Source organism: Schistocerca serialis, chromosome 1 (assembly GCF_023864345.2).
Source record: "Schistocerca serialis cubense isolate TAMUIC-IGC-003099 chromosome 1, iqSchSeri2.2, whole genome shotgun sequence".
Lineage (NCBI taxonomy): Eukaryota > Metazoa > Arthropoda > Insecta > Orthoptera > Acrididae > Schistocerca > Schistocerca serialis.
Genome location: NC_064638.1, coordinates 446,391,665 through 446,415,260, shown reverse-complemented (window position 1 = coordinate 446,415,260; position 23,596 = coordinate 446,391,665). Strand labels below are relative to the sequence as shown.

At 44.0% G+C, this 23,596-nt stretch overlaps 1 protein-coding gene across 1 annotated transcript in view; it reads right to left on the bottom strand.

The window, feature by feature from the left end:
• LOC126472828 (carboxylesterase 4A-like) overlaps nucleotides 1-23,596 on the bottom strand; it is a 360,882-nt gene that overhangs the window by 141,271 nt on the left and 196,015 nt on the right. Inside the window, exon 7 of the mRNA XM_050099963.1 lies at nucleotides 5,152-5,345. Within this exon, the coding sequence (XP_049955920.1) occupies nucleotides 5,152-5,345 (194 nt within the window). The remainder of the gene's footprint in view (nucleotides 1-5,151; nucleotides 5,346-23,596) is intronic.

The window sequence follows — 23,596 nt, the reverse complement described above, 5'->3', positions numbered from 1 at the left end:
TGTTTCTGATCATTTCTCCCGTCGTTCTTTCCGGTTGTGGTAGATCCATTGGCTATTGTCCACTGTAACTTCCGCGTACCCTTGCGTAGTATCGTTGGAGTGGTACGCAATAATTTTCTTCCATCGGTTGCGAACGTGTAGCTGAATACATTGCACTGTACTCTTCGCGACCTGGCTTTCCATTGTCAGGTATTGGTTCGGTATCTTGTCTGGCTAACCTTGCCGCTTCATTGCACGATCCAAACTGTCTTGAGACATACATTTGTGGTTCTGAATGTGTTTGTGGTGCCGTTTGTTCATCAGGAATTTCGAAACGTGTTTGCTGCGGTGCAGGCTGTCTGATTTCACGTATGTTATTTTCCGCCTGTGATTGGAATCAAAAATGCATAATATCTTCGTTAATTGCTTGTTTTTCCGATGCTGTTACAGATACGGATGTGGTTGCAGACTCTGTGCTTGTTCGATCATGTTCACTACGCTCTTCAATGGTTTGCAACAACTCTGTTCGCAATTTCTGAAATTGTCGCTTCGTTTGCGCTTCTATTTTGACTATGCGGTTATCATATCTTTTCAGCGCTGCTTTTGTGATACGTTTGTGTAACACACTGTTTTCAACAACTTCACGCGCTGTACCTGCTGCTTGTCTAGTAATTTCGTTTATCTGTTTCTCTAGTTTCTTGACTTCTCCCTGGGTGTTGTTACTTAATGTTTTGATCTCGTCCTGAATGTCATTACGCAATGTTTGTACGTCCGCTTGTACCTTGTGAATGTCTGTTCTCAATTGATTGTGACCTGTTATTAAGTTTCCTATCACTTCTCGAGATTCTTTTGCCTCGTCTTCAATATGAATTAGGTGTAACTGAATTTTTTTTGTTTTGTTCTTTAATCGCACGCATTTGTCTCGTGGTTTCTGCATTCTGAATTTCAATTTGGTTCGCTATGTCTTTATTTTGCCTTGTCATGGTTTCCGTAATTTGTTGTAATAATTCTGCCAGATTGGTGGGTCCTATTGCGTTTTCTTCCGACGTCCTACGCTCCGTGTTTTCGCCCAAGTGTTGGTTCGCTACCGATTGCATTGAACTGTGCTGTGACACGTTTCTGCTCGCATTCCTTGTACTCTGTGGTGAGGGAGCTCTGATTACTTGTACTATGGGTTCTACGTATTCAAGACGCAAGTTAGAATCCTCATCGACTGTCTCCCTACTTTCCTGCTCCTCTGTCGTATGCTGACTTATGTTTTCTATGCCTTGACGTACATTATCCTCGTTATGGTGCGTTATATGTCCAATTTCTCGCGATACTGCATCGTCTGTTGTACTGTCCTCTATTCTCTGTCCATTTTCATGCTGGGTCTCTACCTCAATTCGGTCAAGGTCTCGATTTGCCATTTCTAATCTTTCCGAATCCCTTATTTACTGTTTTAAAAGCAATTCACTCGCCCTACTACGAGTCAACATGCGCTCATACGATCTCACGCGTTTCATAAACTTTTTGTTCACACGACTTGACAATCGATTCACTTACTTGTTGGGTCAGAACCAACTTGTTAACGATGTATCCGCCACCTGTGCGCTTGCATTGGAGAGAAAACTTAATTCTAACAATATTAAAATTCATAACTTAATTATGCTATTGTCTCTGCTAGAATGTCTCACTTTCTATTGAAAACTTTCTTACTATCTTTCACTGCAGCTACTGTTTTCGACTATGTATAACATTAAGAAAAAAAATTGTTACAAAAATTTTTCAACAAGATATTTTTCTGACCTAGTTAGGCATGTGGTCGACCTTCAATCATGGTATTTTACCATCCTGGCAGGGTCGCCATTCTCTAACATTCTGCGTGGTGTCTGTCTGTTCTTAGTCGTGTCTCCCTACCACTTTCGCACAACAGCGCTCTGAGCGTGTTTTTTAGGGAATTGACTAGTTTGAACCTGGGACCTGTTGCTGGTAAGGAGACGCTAGACCACACATGACATGTAGAGTTCAGAAGAGTTCAGTGAGACTAGCGATGATATAATCAAATGCTTAATGATTTCAGCGTCAGCTCCACTGCACTCCCTGTAAAAGAATCTTAATACTAACTAAATTTAGTGGAAGGGGTTCAAGGCTTTCCTATTTTTAGTTAGCTGGTAAAATAACACCGAGAAAGCAGTTAAGTTTACCATTGGAAATTTTATTCTACTCACAAAACATTGTTTATAAATTGCTCTATTGATAAAAGGAAATATTTTAATACAGGATGATAAAAACCAACTGCGTTCAACAAAAATGTGAACGAATATTCCCTGAGTGGGTTTCCAAGTTCTACAATGGATCGAAGGATGACCTATGCCATATCACATCTATAATCTAGGTTTAAGTTAAGTTTCATAAAAGAGAAAACTATCAAAATGGTCTATAGTGACCCTCAATTATCTTTAATTACTTATCTAACTTGTCGTAAATTACAGTGGCTGATGTGGCTTCTCAATAATTATATAACAGAAAAATCATCGCGTTTCAGATTTTAGCTTACGTAGCAAATGTGAATACCATGAGCTTTAATTGACGATTGACACTAGCATTACGCAAAAAGGGGACGTAACAGATGAGACTTCTGCAGTTCTGAGTGAAGCCTTATGCACTCAAAAATGCGGGCATCGCGTGCGTTCATTACCTTGTCGGCGTTTAGGCAGCGTCAGGGCGGCGCAGCTCCTCACATCTCGCTGTCTCGGAAGCAACTCTCTCCTAACTTCTCCTTACTACAATTTACCGAAGTTGGTTTTAAAAAAAAATTATCTGCCTGTATTTTCATCTGACCAATAAGGGTCTCCATGTTAACCTTAAGCTCCGCCTTCAAAAATTCTGTCTATCCAATGAGAAACGTTATACTTTTCGTGGTGGGGCAATGTTTTTAACGTTTGCAACATAACAGAGATGCGAAAAAGTCTCACGCTAAAACTTGCAGCTGGTGTGGCCCTTTTAGTGTTATCGTAAGATCTATACTGTTCTTCTGGAGGACTCTATCTTTTAACATGGGCTGGGGGGTGGTCCTGGTGGTTACTTTTCGTGGTGGGGCAATGTTTTTAACGTTTGCAACGTAACAGAGACGCGAAAAAGTCTCACGCTAAAACTTGCGGCTGGTGTGGTCCTTTTAGTGTTATCGTAAGACCTATACTGTTCCTCTGGAGGGCTCTAGCTTTCAACATGGGCTGGGGAGTGGTCCTGGTGGTTAGCTGGCGACGTGGGTGTCCGTCCCTTATCGCAGGGCCTTCTAGCTTAATACGGTTCTGCTCTCAGCTTCTGTTCTCGTTTCTCCCCTCGAACTGCGTCTGTCTCACGGTGGGAAGGTATGACGTGCATTTAGGCATTCTTGTGTTAGTCTGTGGTATTCCATTTCCTCACTCGTTACTCGTGTTACTTTGGTTAATTTAATGTCACGACTTATTCGGAGCTATGTGACTTACTACTGGATTTGCTTATCACGGCAGGGTTTTCATGGAAGGCGTTGGATTTGCCTGACACCTTACAACCATGGTCCGCATAGTAACGTTTATGTTATCATTAGCTTTATATACAGAAGCACATGAGCGCCGGCTCCACCTGTCACGACGCATCTCCGTGAGTCATTCAATGCAGTTGTCTGTGCAGCAGCCCAAGCAAGACTGGCAGACTGTATATTTTCTTAAATAAAGTTGCGATCGTGAAAAAAAAGAAAAGAGCTACACGTTGATCTTGCCAAAAGCCGAGAAGCTATTCTTGGTGCTGTAGCTCTCAGGGAAACCCTGGCATGACCTCTGTGTGAGGCACACTTGTGCATCTCCTAGTGTCGCGGCCCACGGTTTGCGCTTGCTCAACACTGGGCCGTATAGTAGTGTAGTTTGTGGACTTGTGATCTTCGCCCGCTGCAGAGGCGGCGCTCACGCGCACTTGTGTGTAAAGCTATTGATGATGTAAGCATTACGACGGGGCTCTAGTTACGAAAAATAATGCACATTCTTATTTGGCGGCAGATCTCAGACTAGTATTTGCAAGATTACTTCTTAAGCAATAGAACCCAGTACGTTGTCCTCGATGGTGAGTGTTCATCGGAGGTGAGGGTATCATCTGGAGTGCCCCAGGGAAGTGTGGTAGGTCCGCTGTTGTTTTCTATGTACATAAATGATCTTTTGGATAGGGTGGATAGCAATGTGCGGCTGTTTGCTGATGATGCTGTGGTGTACGGGAAGGTGTCGTCATCGAGTGACTGTAGGAGGATACAAGATGACTTGGACAGGATTTATGATTGGTGTAAAGGAAGGCAGCTAACTCTAAATATAGATAATTGTAAATTAATGCAGATGAATAGGGAAAAGAATCCTGTAATGTTTGAATACTCCATTAGTAGTGTAGCGCTTGACACAGTCACGTCGATTAAATATTTGGGCGTAACATTGCAGAGCGATATGAAGTGGGACAAGAACTTAATGGCAGTTGTGGGGAAGGCGGATAGTCGTCTTCGGTTCATTGGTAGAATTTTGGGAAGATGTGGTTCATCTGTAAACGAGACCGCTTATAAAACACTAATACGACCTATTCTTGAGTACTGCTCGAGCGTTTGGGATCCCTATCAGGACGGACTGAGGGAGGACATAGAAGCAATTCAGAGGCGGGCAGCTAGATTTGTTACTGGTAGGTTTGATCATCACGCGAGTGTTACGGAAATGCTACAGGAACTCGGGTGGGAGTCTCTGGAGGAAAGGAGGCGTTCTTTTCGTGAATCGCTACTGAGGAAATTTAGAGAACCAGCATTTGAGGCTGAGTGCAGTACAATTTTACTGCCGCCAACTTATATTTCGCGGAAAGACCACAAAGATAAGATAAGAGAGATTAGGGCTCGTACAGAGGCATATAGGCAGTCATTTTTCCCTCGTTCTGTTTGGGAGTGGAACAGGGAGAAAAGATGCTAGTTGTGGTACGAGGTACCCTCCGCCACGCACAGTATGGTGGATTGCGGAGGATGTATGTAGATGTAAAAGGAGCTGGAAGGCGTTGGTTTCCATTTCGATGCCGATAAGAGGTTGAAAAAAAAAAAAAAAAAAAAGAAAAGCGCTCATACGTAGGACGAAAGGATGTGAGAGTGCTGTTGATGATGATGACGGTGAGTATGGCAAGTGGCGCATGGCGCACCTGGTACTGGTCCTCGAAGGCGCGCAGCACCTCGGCGACGGACTTGTTCCGGAGACAGCGCAGCATGAGCGCCGAGTCGGGCGCGAGGCAGCCCAGGCTGCGGGCGATGCCGCGCGACGAGTTGGCCGGGTGGCGGGAGCGCGCCCACGGCGCCGCCACGCTGCCGGACATGACGATCGCGCGGTGGAACAGCCCTGCGGCACAACGCGCGTCTGTGGAGCACTCGCAGCTGGTCGTCAAAATTTGCAAAATAGTGATGGGTGCCATGTAACGAATGTGAAGTTTGCATGAAGTTTTAAGGACCCGACACCCGAGCGACGGATCGCAGCGGTCCGTCGTACGTGATGCCGCCTGCAATCGGTCGCTCGCGTCGACAGCTCACACGCGAGCAATTTGTCAACCAGTTTCAGTCATTATTGAGAACGACACTGTGACGAGGAGTATGGAAATGAATTGTTGTGTTTAGGAGCTGATTTCCGTATCCTCACGAATACAGGGAGTTCATAAAGTGCGGGAACACTTTCAGTTAAACTACTGGCCATTAAAATTGCTACACCACGAAGATGACATGCTACAGACGCGAAATCTAACCAACAGGAAGAAGATGCTGTGATATCCAAATGATTAGCTTTTCAGAGCATTCACACAAGGTTGGCGCCGGTGGCGACACCTGAAACGTGCTGACACGAGGAAAGTTTCCAACCGATTTCTCATACACAAACAGCAGTTGATCGGCGTTGCCTGGTGTAACGTTGTTGTGATGCCTCGTGTAAGGACGAGAAATGTGTACTATCACCTGTCCGACTTTGATAAAGGTCTGATTGTAGCCTATCGCGATTGCGGTTTATCGTATCGCGACATTGCTGCTCGCGTTGGTGGAGATCCAATGACTGTTAGCGGAATATGGAATCGGTGGGTTCAGGAGGGTAATACGGAACGCCGTGCTGGAACCCAACGGCCTCGTATCACTAGCAGCACTGCACGAACAGCTCGACGACGTTTGCAGCAGCATGGACTATCAGCTCGGAGACCATGGCTGCGGCTACCCTTGACGCTGCATCACAGACAGGAGTGCCTGCGATGGTGTACTCAACGACGAACCTTAGTGCACGAATGGCAAAACGTCATTTTTTCGGATGAATCCAGGTTCTGTTTACAGCATCATGATGGTCGCATCCGTGTTTGATGACATCGCGGTGAACGCACCCTGGAAGCGTGTATTCGTCATCACCATACTGGCGTATCACCCGGCGTGATAGTATGGGGTGCCATTGGTTACACGTCTCGGTCACCTCTTGCTCGCGTTGACGGCACTTTGATTAGTGGACGTTACATTTCAGATGTGTTACGACCCGTGGCTCTATCCTTCAAAAATGGCTCTTAGCACTATGGGACTTAACTTCTAAGGTCATCATTCCCCTAGAACTTAGAACTACTTAAACCTAACTAACGTAAGGACATCACATACATCTATGCCCGGGGCAGGATTCGAACCTGCGACCGTAGCGGTCGCGCGGTTCCAGACTGTTGCTGTTAGAACCGCTTGGCCACTCCGGCCGGCCTGTATCCTTCATTCGATCCATGCGAAACCCTACATTTCAGCAGAATAATGCACGACCGCATGTTGTAGGTCCTGTACGGGCCTTTCTGGATACAGAAAATGTTCGACTGCTGCCCTGGCCAGCGCATTCTCCAGATCTCTCACCAATTGAAAACGTCTGGTCAATGGTGGCCGAGCAACCGGCTCGTCACAATACGCCAGTCACTACTCTTGATGAACTGTGGTATCGTGTTGAAGCTGCATGGGCAGCTGTACCTGTACAGCCATCCATGCTCTCTTTGACTCAATGCCCAGGCGTATCAAGGCCGTTATTACGGCCAGAGGTGGTTGTTCTGGGTACAGATTTCTCAGGATCTATGCACCCAAATCGCGTGAAAATGTAATCACATGTCAGTTCTAGTGTAATATATTGGTGCAATGAATACCGGTTTATCATCTGCATTTGTTCTTCGTGTAGCAATTTTAGTGGCCAGTAGTGTATTTATAGCACAAGGACCAGACATTGGACAGATATCGTACATATGTCATTTTGAAGAGAAAACCTGAAATTTTTTTTGCATGTGTACCGCCATAGCGTAGTTCGATAATTTGCCGATAGTCAGCGCTAGTCGCAAATACGGCGAATTCATGTGCGGAGCGAGATTTCTGTCTGTTGGAGATCGACAAAAAAAAAAGTGTACTACAGATGTTAAACGGATGTTCCTTGTTGGCGCCTTCTTATCGTACTTGGCTCCAAAGACCCATTGAACAGCTGTAGCACACTTGTTTGTGTCGAACTCTAACACACAGAAACCTCGATCCGCACCTGAACTCGCCTTGTTTGCGGCTAGCGCTGACTATCGCTATGCTGTGGCGGTATACATGAAAAAAAAAACTTTCAGTGTTTCTCTTCGAAATGACATATGTATGATATCTGTACAATGTTGGGTCTAATGCAATAAATAATTTAAAGTGTTCCCGGATTTTATATACACACTGTACTTGCAAAAAATAAACGAGAATTATAATTTGTTAAACTTGTCTCGAAACACTTTACTTGGGAACTGTGACTTACTTCACGGAGGTTATAAATTTAAAATTATGATTCCCGTTTATTTTGAACGTGAATAATAATTTATTGACCTTGTTTCGGAATCCTTTTCTTGGGAACTTTCTTTCTTTCTTTCGCTGGCGTCTTGTCCCGCGGTTTCGTAGGGTCGGCAAGGTTAGGAACGGATTTGGCAAGGTTAGTTAGAAGGGGTGGCCCGATGCCCTTCCTGTCGCCGCCCCATACCCCCCGGGAAGGAATCAGTGTACCCCAGCTGTCTGCGCCTAGTGTAATCCATGGAATAGTGCGAACATGTTCAAATGTCTGCGAGTCGTGTAACTGTGGCGGAACATGGGGACCTGCCCGGTATTCACCTATCAGGATGTGGAAAACCGCTTAAAAAGCGCATCCAGGCTGGCCGACGTCGGTAATCCGCCGCGCGGATTCGGTCTGGGGCCGGCGCGCCTACCCGAGTCCAGGAAGCAGCGCATTAGCGCTCTCGGCTAACCTGGCGGGTCAAACGCTTTTCTTGGGAACTGTGGGTTACTTAACAGAGTACTCGTATATTACATTTTCTACTGACGCCAAATACGTTGTGTACGTCTTCCCAGTGTGCCATTACAATTCATTATACGTCTATTAGTCCTCAATTCCTATTTTTTCAATGGTCTTACAATTTAACTGCAAGTATATACATAATTTACTCGCTGTGTCTGTAGAGATGTTGTCAGCGACAAGACTACTGATAACTGTAACTGTTGTTATAAACTGTATGAAGGAGAGTTATATTATAAGGAATGACAAGTGTCTTGAGTATAACTGTAAAACAGATTTTCCCTGAACATTTAAATCAACATGTCATCTTAATATTACACTACAGGCACGTACCGCGTATCATCCAGTTTACAAATTAAAAACTTAAATATGCATATAACTATTTCAGAAATTACTCAAAATTATGAGAGAGAGCCCATTGTATAACGGCTACTACAATGAACTTCCCATAAATTCTACTTCTACAAGGTGTTTCAAAAAGGACTTTACAATCCTGAAAATTAATATAAATTAATTTATAGTACCTACAGAGATGATTTAGTGTCAATTTCTAGGGAAACCCATCAACTTTTGTCTGGCGTATTTCGCTAGTGCCGAATCGTACCGTAAGCAGCGCTAGCGGCAGTTATGCATGCTGCTTTCAGTGGAACCGAGCGTGCTAGCTGTGTGTTTTGTTTTGAAGAATCGAAGTCGGCGACAACAGTTCAGCGTAATTTCCGTACCAAGTACACTAAAGATCCCCCTCGTTGGCCTACCGTTTATGAGTGGCATAAATGTTTTGTAGAAACGGGGTGGTCGGTAAGACATGGGAAATCGTCAGCTCGTCCAAGCACATCTGACGACGTGGTTGAGCGAGAGAGACAATGTTTTGTCAACAGCCGTTTATGAGTGGCATAAATGTTTTGTAGAAACAGGGTGGTCGGTAAGACATGGGAAATCGTCAGCTCGTCCAAGCACATCTGACGACGTGGTTGAGCGAGAGAGACAATGTTTTGTCAACAGCCCTACAAAATCGACCCGGCGTGTATCACTCGCGAACTGCAAGTCGCACATATGACTGTTTGGCGTGTGTTGAGCAACCGTTTGCGTTTGAGACCGTACAGATTGAATATCGCACAAGCAATAAAAGACACTGATAAAATTGCTTGCAAGATCTTCTGTTCGGATATGTTAAATCGATTACATGAGGATGAACATTTCTTGAACAAAATCATCTTTACTGACGAGTCGAATTTTCACTTAAGTGGCAAGCTTAACACACATAACTGTAGGTATTGGGGCAGTGAAAATCCACATTAAACATTGCAACATGATCGTGATAGCTCTAAAATGAACGGTTTTTACGCACTGAGCAAGAACAAAGTGTACGCCCCTTTTTTCCCGTGACAGAGCCATCAACGGGATTGTGTACCTAGATACGTTACAACAATTTTTGATACCACAGATCGATGTGGACGACCAAGAGCGAAATGTTTACTTCATGCAAGAAGGTACAATACCCCACTTCCTGCCTAACGCCTGGGATTTTCTCAGTGATCGCTTTCCTGGTCACTGGATTGGCAGTGATGCGCCAGTTGGATGCTCCCCCACGTTCCCCAGGCCTGACACCACTCGGTTTTTTATGAGGGTTCATCAAGGATACCGTGTCTGTACCTCCTGTGCCGGCTTCTCTACCTGAACTTAGGGCAAGAATTTACGCCGCTACTGAGCAAGTTACACCTGCAATGCTACAGCGAGTTTGGAAAGAAACTGACTTCCGATGAGATGTGTGCAGGATAACCAACGGAAACCACATGCAACATCTTTAGTTTAAGGTAAAAAAACTTGACGTGTTTCACTACAAACTAACACTAAACCCATCTTTACATCTTCTTTCAATAAATTAATACGCATTTTTAAAGTTGTAAAGTCCTTTTTGAAACACCCTGCATAACACAAGGTTTAAAACGCTAGTTACTGCAAAATCGAAGGATACCATGGCAATTTCGGCTTCCATTTCATTTCTCAGAGCAGTCTGTGGTCCATTCGAACGTAAATTTCTCTCAATATGGGAAAAGTGAAACGAAACAAAACTGCACAGCCACGCTTGATAAATAGAGAAACGAGTCTCTGCCACGTTACCAGACATCGCTACTAACCAGGCGGGCAGCCATACTGCTTGCACGAATCACAAGCGATTCACCAGATTGCCTGGGATTTCCATGCGATCAGCGACCGATCGCTGCGATTTGCCCACACACGTGCGATCTACAAAGCGATCGGTCGCCCAGGCGATGGATCGCTGCGATGCGTCATTCGTGTGTGGGGTCTTTTAGATGTGCGAGTGCTAACATCTCAGCACAGCCGCTCCAAGCAGAACGTAAGGGAAACGTTATCTACATCCTGAATAGAAGGAAAGGTAATGCATCAAGTTTCTCTTCAGAAGTCGCTTTTCAGTGTTGTTTGTTTGTGAGAAGATTGTGATATACCTCGGAGCAGAAAAATTTGAAAAGCACGTGTCGGAATTCGGTAATGGCAGGTTCGTGATCTATCGAGAACGCAGTTTACTGTTTCCCGGCATGGCTGCTCGCATTATTCGGGGTCCGATGACAGTCTTGCGACGATGGAATCAATGCATTCGACTCCATGCGGCCCGCACCCGCGACGACAGACATCTTTCAAATACACTCCTCGGGTCTGCCGCTGCATGAGGTTGTGCAGGTCCCACTATATTTTGTCCAAACAACTGTTCGACGTCGTCAGGTGGTTCAGATAATCTAAAGATGATCTAAACACAAAATTAGAAGAATATAGAACGAAGATTAACAAGAAGGAAACGAGAAGCCTGGTAATTGGAGGAAAGGGGAGAAAATGCCGTATGAAAATAGGGGGAGAGGAAACAGAGCAAGTGCATAACTTCAATTACTTGGGAAGTGTAATAATGGATGATATGTATTGCTTAACAGAAACTCAGCAGAAATTAGGAAAAGAACTGCAATGGCGAAAGAAGGATTTAAGAGGAAACAGAATTTACTTTGTGGGCCACTAAACAAAGATCTGAGGAAAAGACTTGCCAAATGTTACATCTGGAGCGTTGCACTATATGGTGCGGAGACGTGGACATTGAGGAAGGAAGATGAAAGAAGATTGGAGGCATTAGAGATGTGGATACGGAGAAGAATGGAAAAAAAGTGAAGTGAGAAGACCGAGTAAGGAAATAAGAAGTATTAAGAAGAGTTGGAGAAGAAAGAAACATGCTGAAAGTTACCAGAAAAAGAAAACGGAACTGGATTGGACATTGTTTGAGGAGCGACTGTTTATTGAAGGAATAGAAGGAATGGTGGAGGGAAAAAAGGGGAAGAGGAAAAAGATGATATCAAATGCTGGACAATATAAAAGGAGACAAATATTCAGAAATGAAAAGACTGGCTATGGACAGATAAAAGTGGAAGCGGCTTAACCCATGACGCGACCTGCCGTAAGGTAGAATGCTATTCTGCTACTACTACCACCTCAGGTGGTGGTAGTTGCCCTCGCAGCTGCTTCAGCACGTGACTGGTGACAACCGCGAAGCGGCGTCGAAATTTATCTGGCCAGGAGCAGGAATTACGCTTTCGGGGAAATGCGCTCACAGTCTGACAAAAGTGGCGTTTATAGTGCCCCAAATTAGCAATCGAAAACAGGATTTCCGAGCGTGCAGAGTGGGCAATGACTGTGCTGCTGGACGCTGCTGTGATTAAAGGCTTAATTAACTCTCTGCAAGTCAAGAATCGGAGATTCTCCTTTCCCCTGTTTCCAGTACTTAGCTGAAATCCTGTATCCCTATTGATAAGATTGTCTGCCGTACAGATACGTATGGCCTCCTTAAAAACAGAATTCCAGAACGATGAACGTGTTTTTTTCATCATTTTCATCATTTTCGTCATTAAACTATACCTTCAGAACCGTCATTCTGGGATTATTTCTTCAAGGAGGCCAGTTATATCCTCATGGTAGACGGTCTTATCAACAAGGATGCGGGATTTCAACTAAGTACCATCTGGAATACAGCACTGGCTGCCATTAAATTAAAACAGGAGAAACAAGAGCATCCGTTTTATGACCCGACGCAACGCATTTTAGAGAATTCAGATTTTAACCACAGTAGCGTTCTGTAACATGTCGTTGCCCTCTGCGTAGGTGTGGAAGGCCTCTCTTCGCTTCCTGGTAGGGGGCACTTCGAGCACCACGTTCATCCAACTGAGAGCGCACCTCCGCGCATGCATAATTCCTGCTCCTTGCGCGATAAATTTCGACACCGCCGCGCTGTTATCACCAGTCGCTTCTTGCAGTAGTGGAAGCAGGAAGTGCCACCACCTGAAGACATCGGCAGTAGTAATATCGGTTCCTGTCACGTCATAGGAGGTAAGCGCTATCGGGCTTCGCTAGCACTCGGATGGGCAACCATCTGAATCTGCCGAGCGTTGCTGGCAAGCGGGTGCATTCAGCTCTCGTGATGCCAGTTGAGAAGCTACTCGATTAAGGAATAGCGGCTCCAGTCACGAAAATGGACAAAGGCCGAGAGAGTGGTGAGCTGACCATATGCCCCTCCATATCCGCATCCAGTGACGCCTGTCGGCTGAGGATGACACGGCGGTCGGTCAGTTCCGTTGGGCACCGCGAGGTCTGTTCGGACGGAGTGTCTCTACTGTACGAAGACATGACGCATTTGCTCTGTTGTTGATTAACTAGATAACGCAACATCGCAACCTGCCCGTGCTGCCTTGCGCGCCTCGATACAGAGAGTGTTCGACTGCTGTCCTGGTCTCCACTTTCTCCAGATCTCTCACCCGTTGAAATCAGATGATCATGGGTTGTTGGGAGTGTGTTTTCAGTGTAATAGAGATATAAAAATAAATGGGGCTAAGAAATCAAATTGAATTACTTTGTACAGAGGCATCGAGTCCCTTACATCAAAACACTTGGAAAAGTCACTGATCAGTCTGCGTCGAGATTGTAATAACCTCGCTGGAATACCGATTCACCCTCTATACACCACTTACTCACTTCAAATTTTGTTGTGTTTCGGTTGTTTAGATGACTATGGAAATCGACTGTACCTATCTTTAACGATTTCTAACGGGTGTTCTTACTAGCAATGTTTAAGGATTCGTTTAATTAACTGTTAGGATGCTGTAGGAAAACGTTGACATATTTGAAAATAGCACTGACTTTCCTTCTGTGACAAAATACTCGTACGTTTTATAATACAGCTGTCGTGGAATAAAGCTGCAGAATGTCTGGCAGAGACTTCTTTAATCACATAAGAGGGACCGACGCATACGCTTTTACGCAATAGCAAAAGACGCAGCAACCGAGCTCGTAAAATTAAACTGAAAAGAGAGACACATACGCCATTACTCTTGAATTCTGAATGCGCTCTTAGCGAGAACTGATGCAAGCGAAATTATTAACTACTTCTTTTTTTTAATATAATCGTGATGATAATGTCTTCAGACAGTTGGTATAAATATTTAATATTACAGTGAACGAGAAATTCAGCTATATTCCTTGTGAATGTACTTACAGATCAGGACCTAATCCTTTCTTATGGAAATGGAAACCCCGCGATCATGTCCTGAAGACTACACGATAGTCGACCAACCACCGCGTCACAGGATATTTATTTTATTGTTGTTTGAGAGTCGATAACCGGGTACTTCACAAGAGTATTGTCAGAAATATTCCATGACTCTCAGTTCCCAACTCTTCTGCTATGAGAATACTTTGACTATTTTAGTAACCAGTGAACAACAGACGAATTTTATAGAGAGAAACCTCACATAAAACAAGTGTCTGCAAAACCACCCATTAACAATTTTTTTTGTATTGTCTTCTCTGGAAGCTTCGTCCGTTAAGAATTATTATCCATAACAATGGAAGTACACGTTCGTCAAGGTCAGTGCTATGACCTGACAATGAGAGTGACTAACAACACTGAAGTGTTTTTCTTGAATGGTCGGTGGATGGTTTGGTAGAATTAACTTTATGGCAGTTCATTTTAAATGAAATACACAGGCCGACGTGAAGTAGCTTTAGTAGCAATAATTTACAGTATTGTGATTTAATTTTAATGTTTAGAAGTAGTTTCAGTTCGCCCGAAACGTAAACATACCATTTCTGAACTATGAAGGAGAAAATAAGCGTATGTAGACGTCCTGCCACTACAAGCAAGAGCAAGATGTTTGACATTATTTTATATTATCCTCTGAAATTTGTTTCGCTAGGGGAATGTAGGTACTGGCGTAAAGTAATCCAAAATCGTGTGGAGGTATTGCACAACAAAATATTTTATCTGCTTTCACAGCGTAGTGAAAAAGGAGACATGCTACAAAATCTCCAGAATTATGTTTCATCAGACTATAAAAAATGGAATGAGTAGATAAATGTGAGAATCGTCAGATAACAGTCGGACGAATAATTTGTAAATATGTACAATAACTAGCAGAAGTCATAAATATGGAAATTCAAGAAAAATAGTCTCGGGTAAAAAAAATTATGAGATATTCTTACTGTTTATCAACACCTTTTGAGTTTTATGTGGAAGACGCAACGAAGGAAATAAAAAAGGAAAACTTCAGAAGAAGAACAAAAATACGTGAGAGACATGTAATAGGCCTGGGGGTAGTAGTTCTTCTGGAAGAAACTAATGAAGATTTATATGAGCTACTGAACGGAGTGGAGCACAGAAAATCAGTTAAGTACAAGTAAATCAAGAGTAAAATAAAGAGAATAAAATTAAAGCGGGAAGAATGGCAGAAAGGAGAGCAGCGACTTAACATAATAACTGAGAAGCGATACTGTTAGAAGAAATGGGAAACTTCTCCAATATGGAAAACATTAGTGCATAAAACAAAAAGTAATCACATGCTAACTTGCGCTCAAGAAGAAAACTTTCATCATCAAGAGAGCTCTCTGGTATCAAATACGTGCAAATAAAGAAGCTATTAAAATTGAACATTTGAGGCACAGCGTTGTATGGCTATGAAACCTGAATTTTAGGAGAGGTGGAGACGAAGAAACGGATCAACCTGGAATGTGGCACTGCAAAAAGGAGCATAAAATCAAATCGCCAAACAGACTATGAAATGAGAAAGTATTAAAAAAGATTAAAAATCGAAGGCCCACTCATGTACTCTTGTTGACTGCACGACATAAAGCTTTACGCCTCGGCTGGGCCCGTCAACACCGACATTGGGATGTTGATGACTGGAAACATGTTGCCTTTTTGGACGAGTGTAGTCTCAAGTTGTATCGAGCGGATGGACGTGTACGGGCATGGAGACAACCTCATGAATCTATGGACACTGAATATCAACAGGAAACTGTTCAAGCTTGCGGAGGCTCTGTAATGGTGTGGGGCGTGTGCAGTTGGAGTGATATGGGACTCCTGATACTTCTAGATACGACCCCGACCGGTGACACGTATTTAGGCATCTTGTCTGATCACCTACATCTATTCATGTCCATTATGCATTCCAACGGACTTGGGCAGTTCCAGAGGACAGTGCGACACCCCACAAGTCCAGAATTGCTACAGAGTGGCTCCAGGAACACTCTTATGAGTTTAAACACTTCCGCTGGCCATCAAACTCCCCAGATATAAAAAATAGAGCATATCTAGGATGCCTTTCAACGTGCTGTTCAGAAGAGATCTGTATCCCCTGGTACTATTACGGGTTTATGGAGAGCCCTAAAGCCGGACGCTGTAGCCGAGCGGTTCTAGGCGCTTCAGTCCGAAACCGCGCTGTTGCTACGGTCGCAGGTTCGAATCCTGCCTCGGGCATGGATGTGTGTGATGTCCTTAGGTTATTAGGTTTAAGTAGTTCTAAGTCTAGGGGACTGATGACCTCAGATGTTAAGGCCCATAGTGCTCACAGTCACTTTTTGAGAGCCCTGAAGGATTCATGCTGTCAATTCCCTCCAGCACTACTTCAGATATTAGTAGAGACTATGCCACGCGTGTTGCGGTACTGCTGTGTGATCGCTGGGGCCCTACACTATATTAGGCAGGTGTACCAGTTTTTTTGGCGCTTCATTGTATATGCTTTTAGGTGAATTGATTCGCTCCTCTGACTTGGACACGAAGAACAGCAGAACGTACTTCTTTCTTTTCTAAATAGTAAAGCCTAGTGGCGATTCTCTTACACAATGTTTAATTTATTGTCGTCACATTTTAGAGTTATCAGTTGTCTTGCAACAGGATACTAAGTTAAGCTGTAATGTAACAAGCAGTGTGCGACAGTGTGGAAATGAAATGAAGGTGCAGTGGTAATAAAGAAGCTAGTACTGTGCAAACTAGATAACCAACCACCAAAATTCACATAACTACGCAGTACCTGATAAACAGCCCTTGTTACTTGCTGATTGTGATCGAAGAAGCAAGTCTTACCAGAAACTGGGATCTCTCAGTTGCTCGATGGGGACGAGTCAGGCAACAAATCCAAAATCAGAGGTTCAATCTTCGGTCTGGTCCGTCATTTATCGTTTCTCTCACCTCTGACACTCATTTGTTAATGAGAGAAATGCAAAGTAGCACCGTGGTAAGGTGTGCCCCACCATCAGTTCAAAGAACGTACTACTTCCCATAAGACCATAATTTCTTAAGCCCTGTGATGTTCAAACCAGTCTTCGTATCGAAGACAGCTTGACATTACTTAATATTAAAAGAGAGACCCTTCAAAATGAGTAGTTTTAGTGGGGTGAAAACATTTCATTTTCTCCGTATTATGCTAAGTAATTATGTTACCCAACATCTTCTCTGAAAGTTATTTCGAGCAGTTAGTTCATGAGCCCACGCGAATAGTAAACGGTTGTGAAAACACATTTGACCTCTTAGCAACAAATGATCCTCAGTTAATAACGAGCATCAAAACGGATACAGGGATTAGTGAACACAGGGTTGTCGTAGCGAGATTGTATATTGTAACCCCTAAATCCTCCAGAAATAAACGAGCGAGATTGTATATTGTAACCCCTAAATCCTCCAGAAATAAACGAAAAATACACCTATCCAAAAATGCAGATAAAAATTCACTTGATGCCTTCCTGAGAGACAATCTCCACTCCTACCAAATAACCATATAAGTGTGGGACAGAAGGCCGGCCGAAGTGGCCATGCGGTTAAAGGCGCTGCAGTCTGGAACCGCAAGACCGCTACGGTCGCAGGTTCGAATCCTGCCTCGGGCATGGATGTTTGTGATGTCCTTAGGTTAGTTAGGTTTAACTAGTTCTAAGTTCTAGGGGACTAATGACCTCAGAAGTTGAGTCCCATAGTGCTCAGAGCCATTTGAACCATTTTTTTGTGGGACAGATGTGGTGTGAAATCGAAGAAATAACATCGGCATCAATTGAGAGATTTATACCAAATAAATTAACGAACAACGGAGCTGATCCTCCTTGGTATACATAATGGGTCAGAATACTGTTGCACAAAAAACGAAACAAACATGCCACATTTAAACAGACGCAAAATCACAAAGATTGGCGTTCTTCAAGAAGTTCGGAATTTGGCGTAACTTCAATGCGAGATGCTTACAATAGTTTCAACGAAACTGCTCTACCATTTGCCTGCGAAAGGCAAGGATCCCGAGTTCGAGTCTCGGTTCGGCACACAGCTTTAATCTGCCAGGAAGTTTCATATCAGCGCACATTCCGCTGCAGAGTGAAAATCTCATTCTGGAAACATCCCCTAGCCTGTGTCTAAGCCAAGTCTCCGCAATATCCTTTCTTCCAGGAGTTCTAGTTCTGCAAGGTTCGCAGAAGAGCTTCTGTGAAGTTTGGAAGGTAGGAGACGAGGTAATGACAGAATGGAATCTGTGAGGACGGGTCTTGAGTCATGCTTGGGCAGTTCAGAAGGTAGAGCACTTGCCCGCGAAAGGCAAAGTTCCCGAGTTCGAATCTCGGTCCGACACATTTTTAATCTGCCAGGAAGTTTCATATCAGCGCACGCTAGCCTACAGAATGAAAATCTCATTCTGGAAATTACAATTACTAACAACTTAAATTGGAAGGAACACATAGAAAATGTTGTGGGGAAGGCTAACCAAAGACTGCGTTTTACTGGCAGGATACTTACAAAATGTAACGGATTTACTAAGGAGACTGCCAACACTAAGCTTGTCCGCCCTCCTTTAGAATACTGCTTCACGGTGTGGGATCCCTACCAGATAGAATTGACGGAGTACATCGAAAAGCTTCAAAGAATGGCAGTATGTTTTGTATTATCGCGAAATAGAAGAGAGAGTGTCACTGAAATGATACAGGATTTGGGGTGGACATCAGTAAAACAAAGGCGTTCATCGTTGCGGCAGAATCATCTCACGAAATTCCAATCACTAACCTTCTCCTCCGAAGGAGAAAATTTTTTTTTTGACACCTAGGGAGAAACGATCACCTCATACGGAAAGATATAGGTGTTCTTTCTTTCCGCGCGTTATACAAGATTGGAACAATAGAGAATTGTGAAGCTGGTTCGATGAATCCTCTGCCACGCACTTAAATGCAATTTGCTGAGTATCCACGTAAATGTAGATCTTATTGACATGCACAATTATGCCACTGAAAAGCCTTTAATCCACTCACTACGTTGCCTCCTACATTAAAACATAGGAATGACTGGATTGTTAAGCATCCACAGTATCTTATTCCAAATACACTCCTGGAAATTGAAATAAGAACACCGTGAATTCATTGTCCCAGGAAGGGGAAACTTTATTGACACATTCCTGGGGTCAGATACATCACATGATCACACTGACAGAACCACAGGCACATAGACACAGGCAACAGAGCAGGCACAATGTCGGCACTAGTACAGTGTATATCCACCTTTCGCAGCAATGCAGGCTGCTATTCTCCCATGGAGACGATCGTAGAGATGCTGGATGTAGTCCTGTGGAACGGCTTGCCATGCCATTTCCACCTGGCGCCTCAGTTGGACCAGCGTTCGTGCTGGACGTGCAGACCGCGTGAGACGACGCTTCATCCAGTCCCAAACATGCTCAATGGGGGACAGATCCGGAGATCTTGCTGGCCAGGGTAGTTGACTTACACCTTCTGGAGCACGTTGGGTGGCACGGGATACATGCGGACGTGCATTGTCCTGTTGGAACAGCAAGTTCCCTTGCCGGTCTAGGAATGGTAGAACGATGGGTTCGATGACGGTTTGGATGTACCGTACACTATTCAGTGTCCCCTCGACGATCACCAGTGGTGTACGGCCAGTGTAGGAGATCGCTCCCCACACCATGATGCCGGGTGTTGGCCCTGTGTGCCTCGGTCGTATGCAGTCCTGATTGTGGCGCTCACCTGCACGGCGCCAAACACGCATACGACCATCATTGGCACCAAGGCAGAAGCGACTCTCATCGCTGAAGACGACACGTCTCCATTCGTCCCTCCATTCACGCCTGTCGCGACACCACTGGAGGCGGGCTGCACGATGTTGGGGCGTGAGCGGAAGACGGCCTAACGGTGCGCGGGACCGTAGCCCAGCTTCATGGAGACGGTTGCGAATGGTCCTCGCCGATACCCCAGGAGCAACAGTGTCCCTAATTTGCTGGGAAGTGGCGGTGCGGTCCCCTACGGCACTGCGTAGGATCCTACGGTCTTGGCGTGCATCCGTGCGTCGCTGCGGTCCGGTCCCAGGTCGACGGGCACGTGCACCTTCCGCCGACCACTGGCGACAACATCGATGTACTGTGGAGACCTCACGCCCCACGTGTTGAGCAATTCGGCGGTACGTCCACCCGGCCTCCCGCATGCCCACTATACGCCCTCGCTCAAAGTCCGTCAACTGCACATACGGTTCACGTCCACGCTGTCGCGGCATGCTACCAGTGTTAAAGACTGCGATGGAGCTCCGTATGCCACGGCAAACTGGCTGACACTGACGGCGGCGGTGCACAAATGCTGCGCAGCTAGCGCCATTCGACGGCCAACACCGCGGTTCGTGGTGTGTCCTCTGTGCCGTGCGTGTGATCATTGCTTGTACAGCCCTCTCGCAGTGTCCGGAGCAAGTATGGTGGGTATGACACACCGGTGTCAATGCGTTCTTTTTTCCATTTCCAGGAGTGTAGCAGGTCATATATCACACTGTTCGACAAGGGTTCTATTCCTGATATCAAATTGTGTGCTTCTAAATCAGTTTACCATGGGAAATTCAAATATGTAAACAAAAATCGTTGTCAGGGATACTTTTTATGTAATATGTATATATATGTATATTTATATGAATATCCACAATTCATGGCAAACACGGGACGTTGTAGAGAAATACGGGTATGTTGCCGCATCCAGTAGTGATGGAACGTGACAATTTCTTGTTGAACAGCAGATTGGAAGAATCAAACGTCATTGGATCATCCCCCGTCACACCTATGTCATTAGGATCACCTCCAATAGCTCATTAACTCGAACGGCGACAGCCGGTCGCTGCCTCGGCAGTAAACCTTTACGGCTCTCAGAGGCAGGTGCATCGAGTTTACAACAGTGGTATTAGCCGTAATTTGTATCAATATTAACGAGTGGGTGTTTTGGCTGACAAGTAACGGTCTCTGTCATACTTACGAGCACAGTTTCTGTGTTTAAATTGATTTAGCCTGGTGTTGAAGGTAAATTGACAGCTTGTTTTTACATATCAGCGTTTCTCTAGTTCTCTAGTATTAATGTAGTACAGGTGTATTACTGAAGAGGTATTTTTAAATTTTCATAAATGCCACGCCATCGTGGTTATCGATATAAGCCAGACAACTTCTGCTATATCTGTGGGAAGTTCACCTTTGTCTGAAATAGGAAGAAATTTTCAACAGTCATAAAGAAAGCATGTAAACATTACTTTGGAGTAGAGGTAGGAGACCAATATAAAGAATGGGCACCATATTTCTGTTATGCTACATGTCACTGCAAACTAATTCAGTGGTGGAAAGGTAAAGAGAATCTGGCGTTGTTCGCTGTGCCCATGGTGTGGAGAGAGCCCGTGAACCACATTACTGAAGGTTATTTCTGTCTAACTAAAATTCAGGGTTTTACAAACAAAAAATCGAAGAGACTCATTGTTTACCAAGATTTGCCTTCAACGTGAATGCCAGTGCAGCATTCTGACAGCCTTCCAGTACCTTCAAGAGCTCCAGATCAAATTCTGAGTGGCAGTGAGGTAAGTAGCACTGAAGAAATCACAGACGATGATCCTTTCTTGCACTGCACAAGTGAGTCATCGTCACATTTGTTAACACAAGCAGGTTTAAATGATTTCCTATGTGATCTAGTACTAAGTGAACAAAAGGTGCAGCTGCTTGGTTCAAGATTACTGGAGTACAATCTGCTCCACCAAAGTACTAAAATCAGTGTGTTCAGGCACAGAGATCATGCCTTTATTTTCTATTTTGCAACTGACGGAGCACTGAATTTTGCAATGAAAGTGCTGAACTTCACCTATATTTCACAGTAGTGGACACTTTTCATAGATGCGTCGAAAACAAGTCTCAAGGGTGTTTTGCACCACAACGGAAATAAAATACCGTCTATTTGAGTACCTTAAGCCAGCTTGACCAAAGAGGATTACGAATTCGTACAAAGGGCGCTAAATTCATTACAATACAATGAATGCAAATGGAAAATATGTGTGGATTTCAATGTAATTGCTATGGTACTGGGAATGCAACAAGGCTACACGAAGTATGCCTGTTTTCTTTGCGAATGGGATGGTCGAGACAGAAATTCTCATTACGTGAAAAAGAAATGGCCTAGGCGGAGATGGAGAGTGGGCGAAAAGAACGTACAACATGGAAGTCTAGTAGCTCCTGAAGATATACTACTTCCAACGCTTCACATCAAACTTGTCCTTATGAAACAATTCGTGAAGGCCATGGATCCAACAGGCAGTGGGTTTGCATATCTAGCTACCAGATTCCCCCGTCTTTCAGCTGCAAAAATAAAGAATGGTGTATTTGTGGGCCCACAAATCAAGGAGCTGCAGAAAGATGCAAATTTTGAAGCACGTTGAAATGACAAAGAAAAGACAGCATGGGACTGTTTCAAGATGGTGTCAGAAAAATTTCCTCGGAAGAAGAAGAACTACTAACTACAAAGCAATGGTGAATGACATGATCAAAGCATATCAAGATCTGGGGTGCAATATGTCTTTGGAGGTACATATGGTGGACGCTCATGTGGACTACTTCACAGAGAGTTGTAGTGACGTATCGGATGAACATGGCGAAAGATTCCATAAAGACCTCTCTACCATAGAAAAGCGTTATGAAGGGAAGTGGGTACCTTTTATCTTAGCAGATTATTGGTGGAATATCATTCGAGAGAAGAAAGGTTCACAATACATGAGAAAAAAATGATGCGCATTACAATGCAGTGGCTCATTTTTTGTCAATTTTCTGTAATTTTTTATCTCAAATAAATGCTACAAAGCGTATACACAAAGATTACTGTGTTGTATGTTAGATCTTACCCTTCATTAATGTGATGAACTTGTAACAACATAAAAAGTGAATTTGTTTATCGAATTTCAGCTCATAATTGCTGCACTATATCAGAAACAGAAAAGAGAAATAAAATTGCTATTACTCATAAACTATCCCTGACAGAAAAAAACTAAAAACAGTTTTGAATTCAGCACTCGAAGTACAACTAGGATCACAATGTATTTTTTCAGAAATACAAAAAGTTTTTTTTGTAGAACAGTGTTATCTACCAAGTTTAGAAGAGAGTTCTTCAGGATCTACAAGTCTTCCATCCCTGTCCCCCACCCCCCTCCGCCCACCGCCCGCCTCCCTTCCCCCTACATGCTTCCTGGTGAGATAGGAGCGTCTTACATAGCAGCGCTTTAGACAGAATTGACTAGAGTAGATTTTTTAGTAATACTGATGTTATAGTGAGGGAAAGGTTATCTGATTTTACAGTAACCAGGCTGCAGCTTTCAGAGTTGACTGACACGAATGGGAGGCAGTAGTTTAGAAGAGAGTGTGATAGGATTGTAGCCTATTACCCACGTTATTCGGTATTTACTGGGTGATTATAATTAAACTTTCCCTATTTAACACGTTATGACACGGAAACTGCGAGGGTTGATTGAAAAGTAATGCCTCCATCTTCGTTAATTGGGTTTGGATGGGAATATTTTAATAAATCAAACGCAGAAATAATCCTTAGAATTATTTAAGCGCCTGCCTCCCACTCAGTGAGGCAATCTGATATTCGCGTGAGTCTCTCATATCTCGTTTACAGATATCGTATTTACTTTGCTTATTTCCGTGTACAAGTGGACGTTG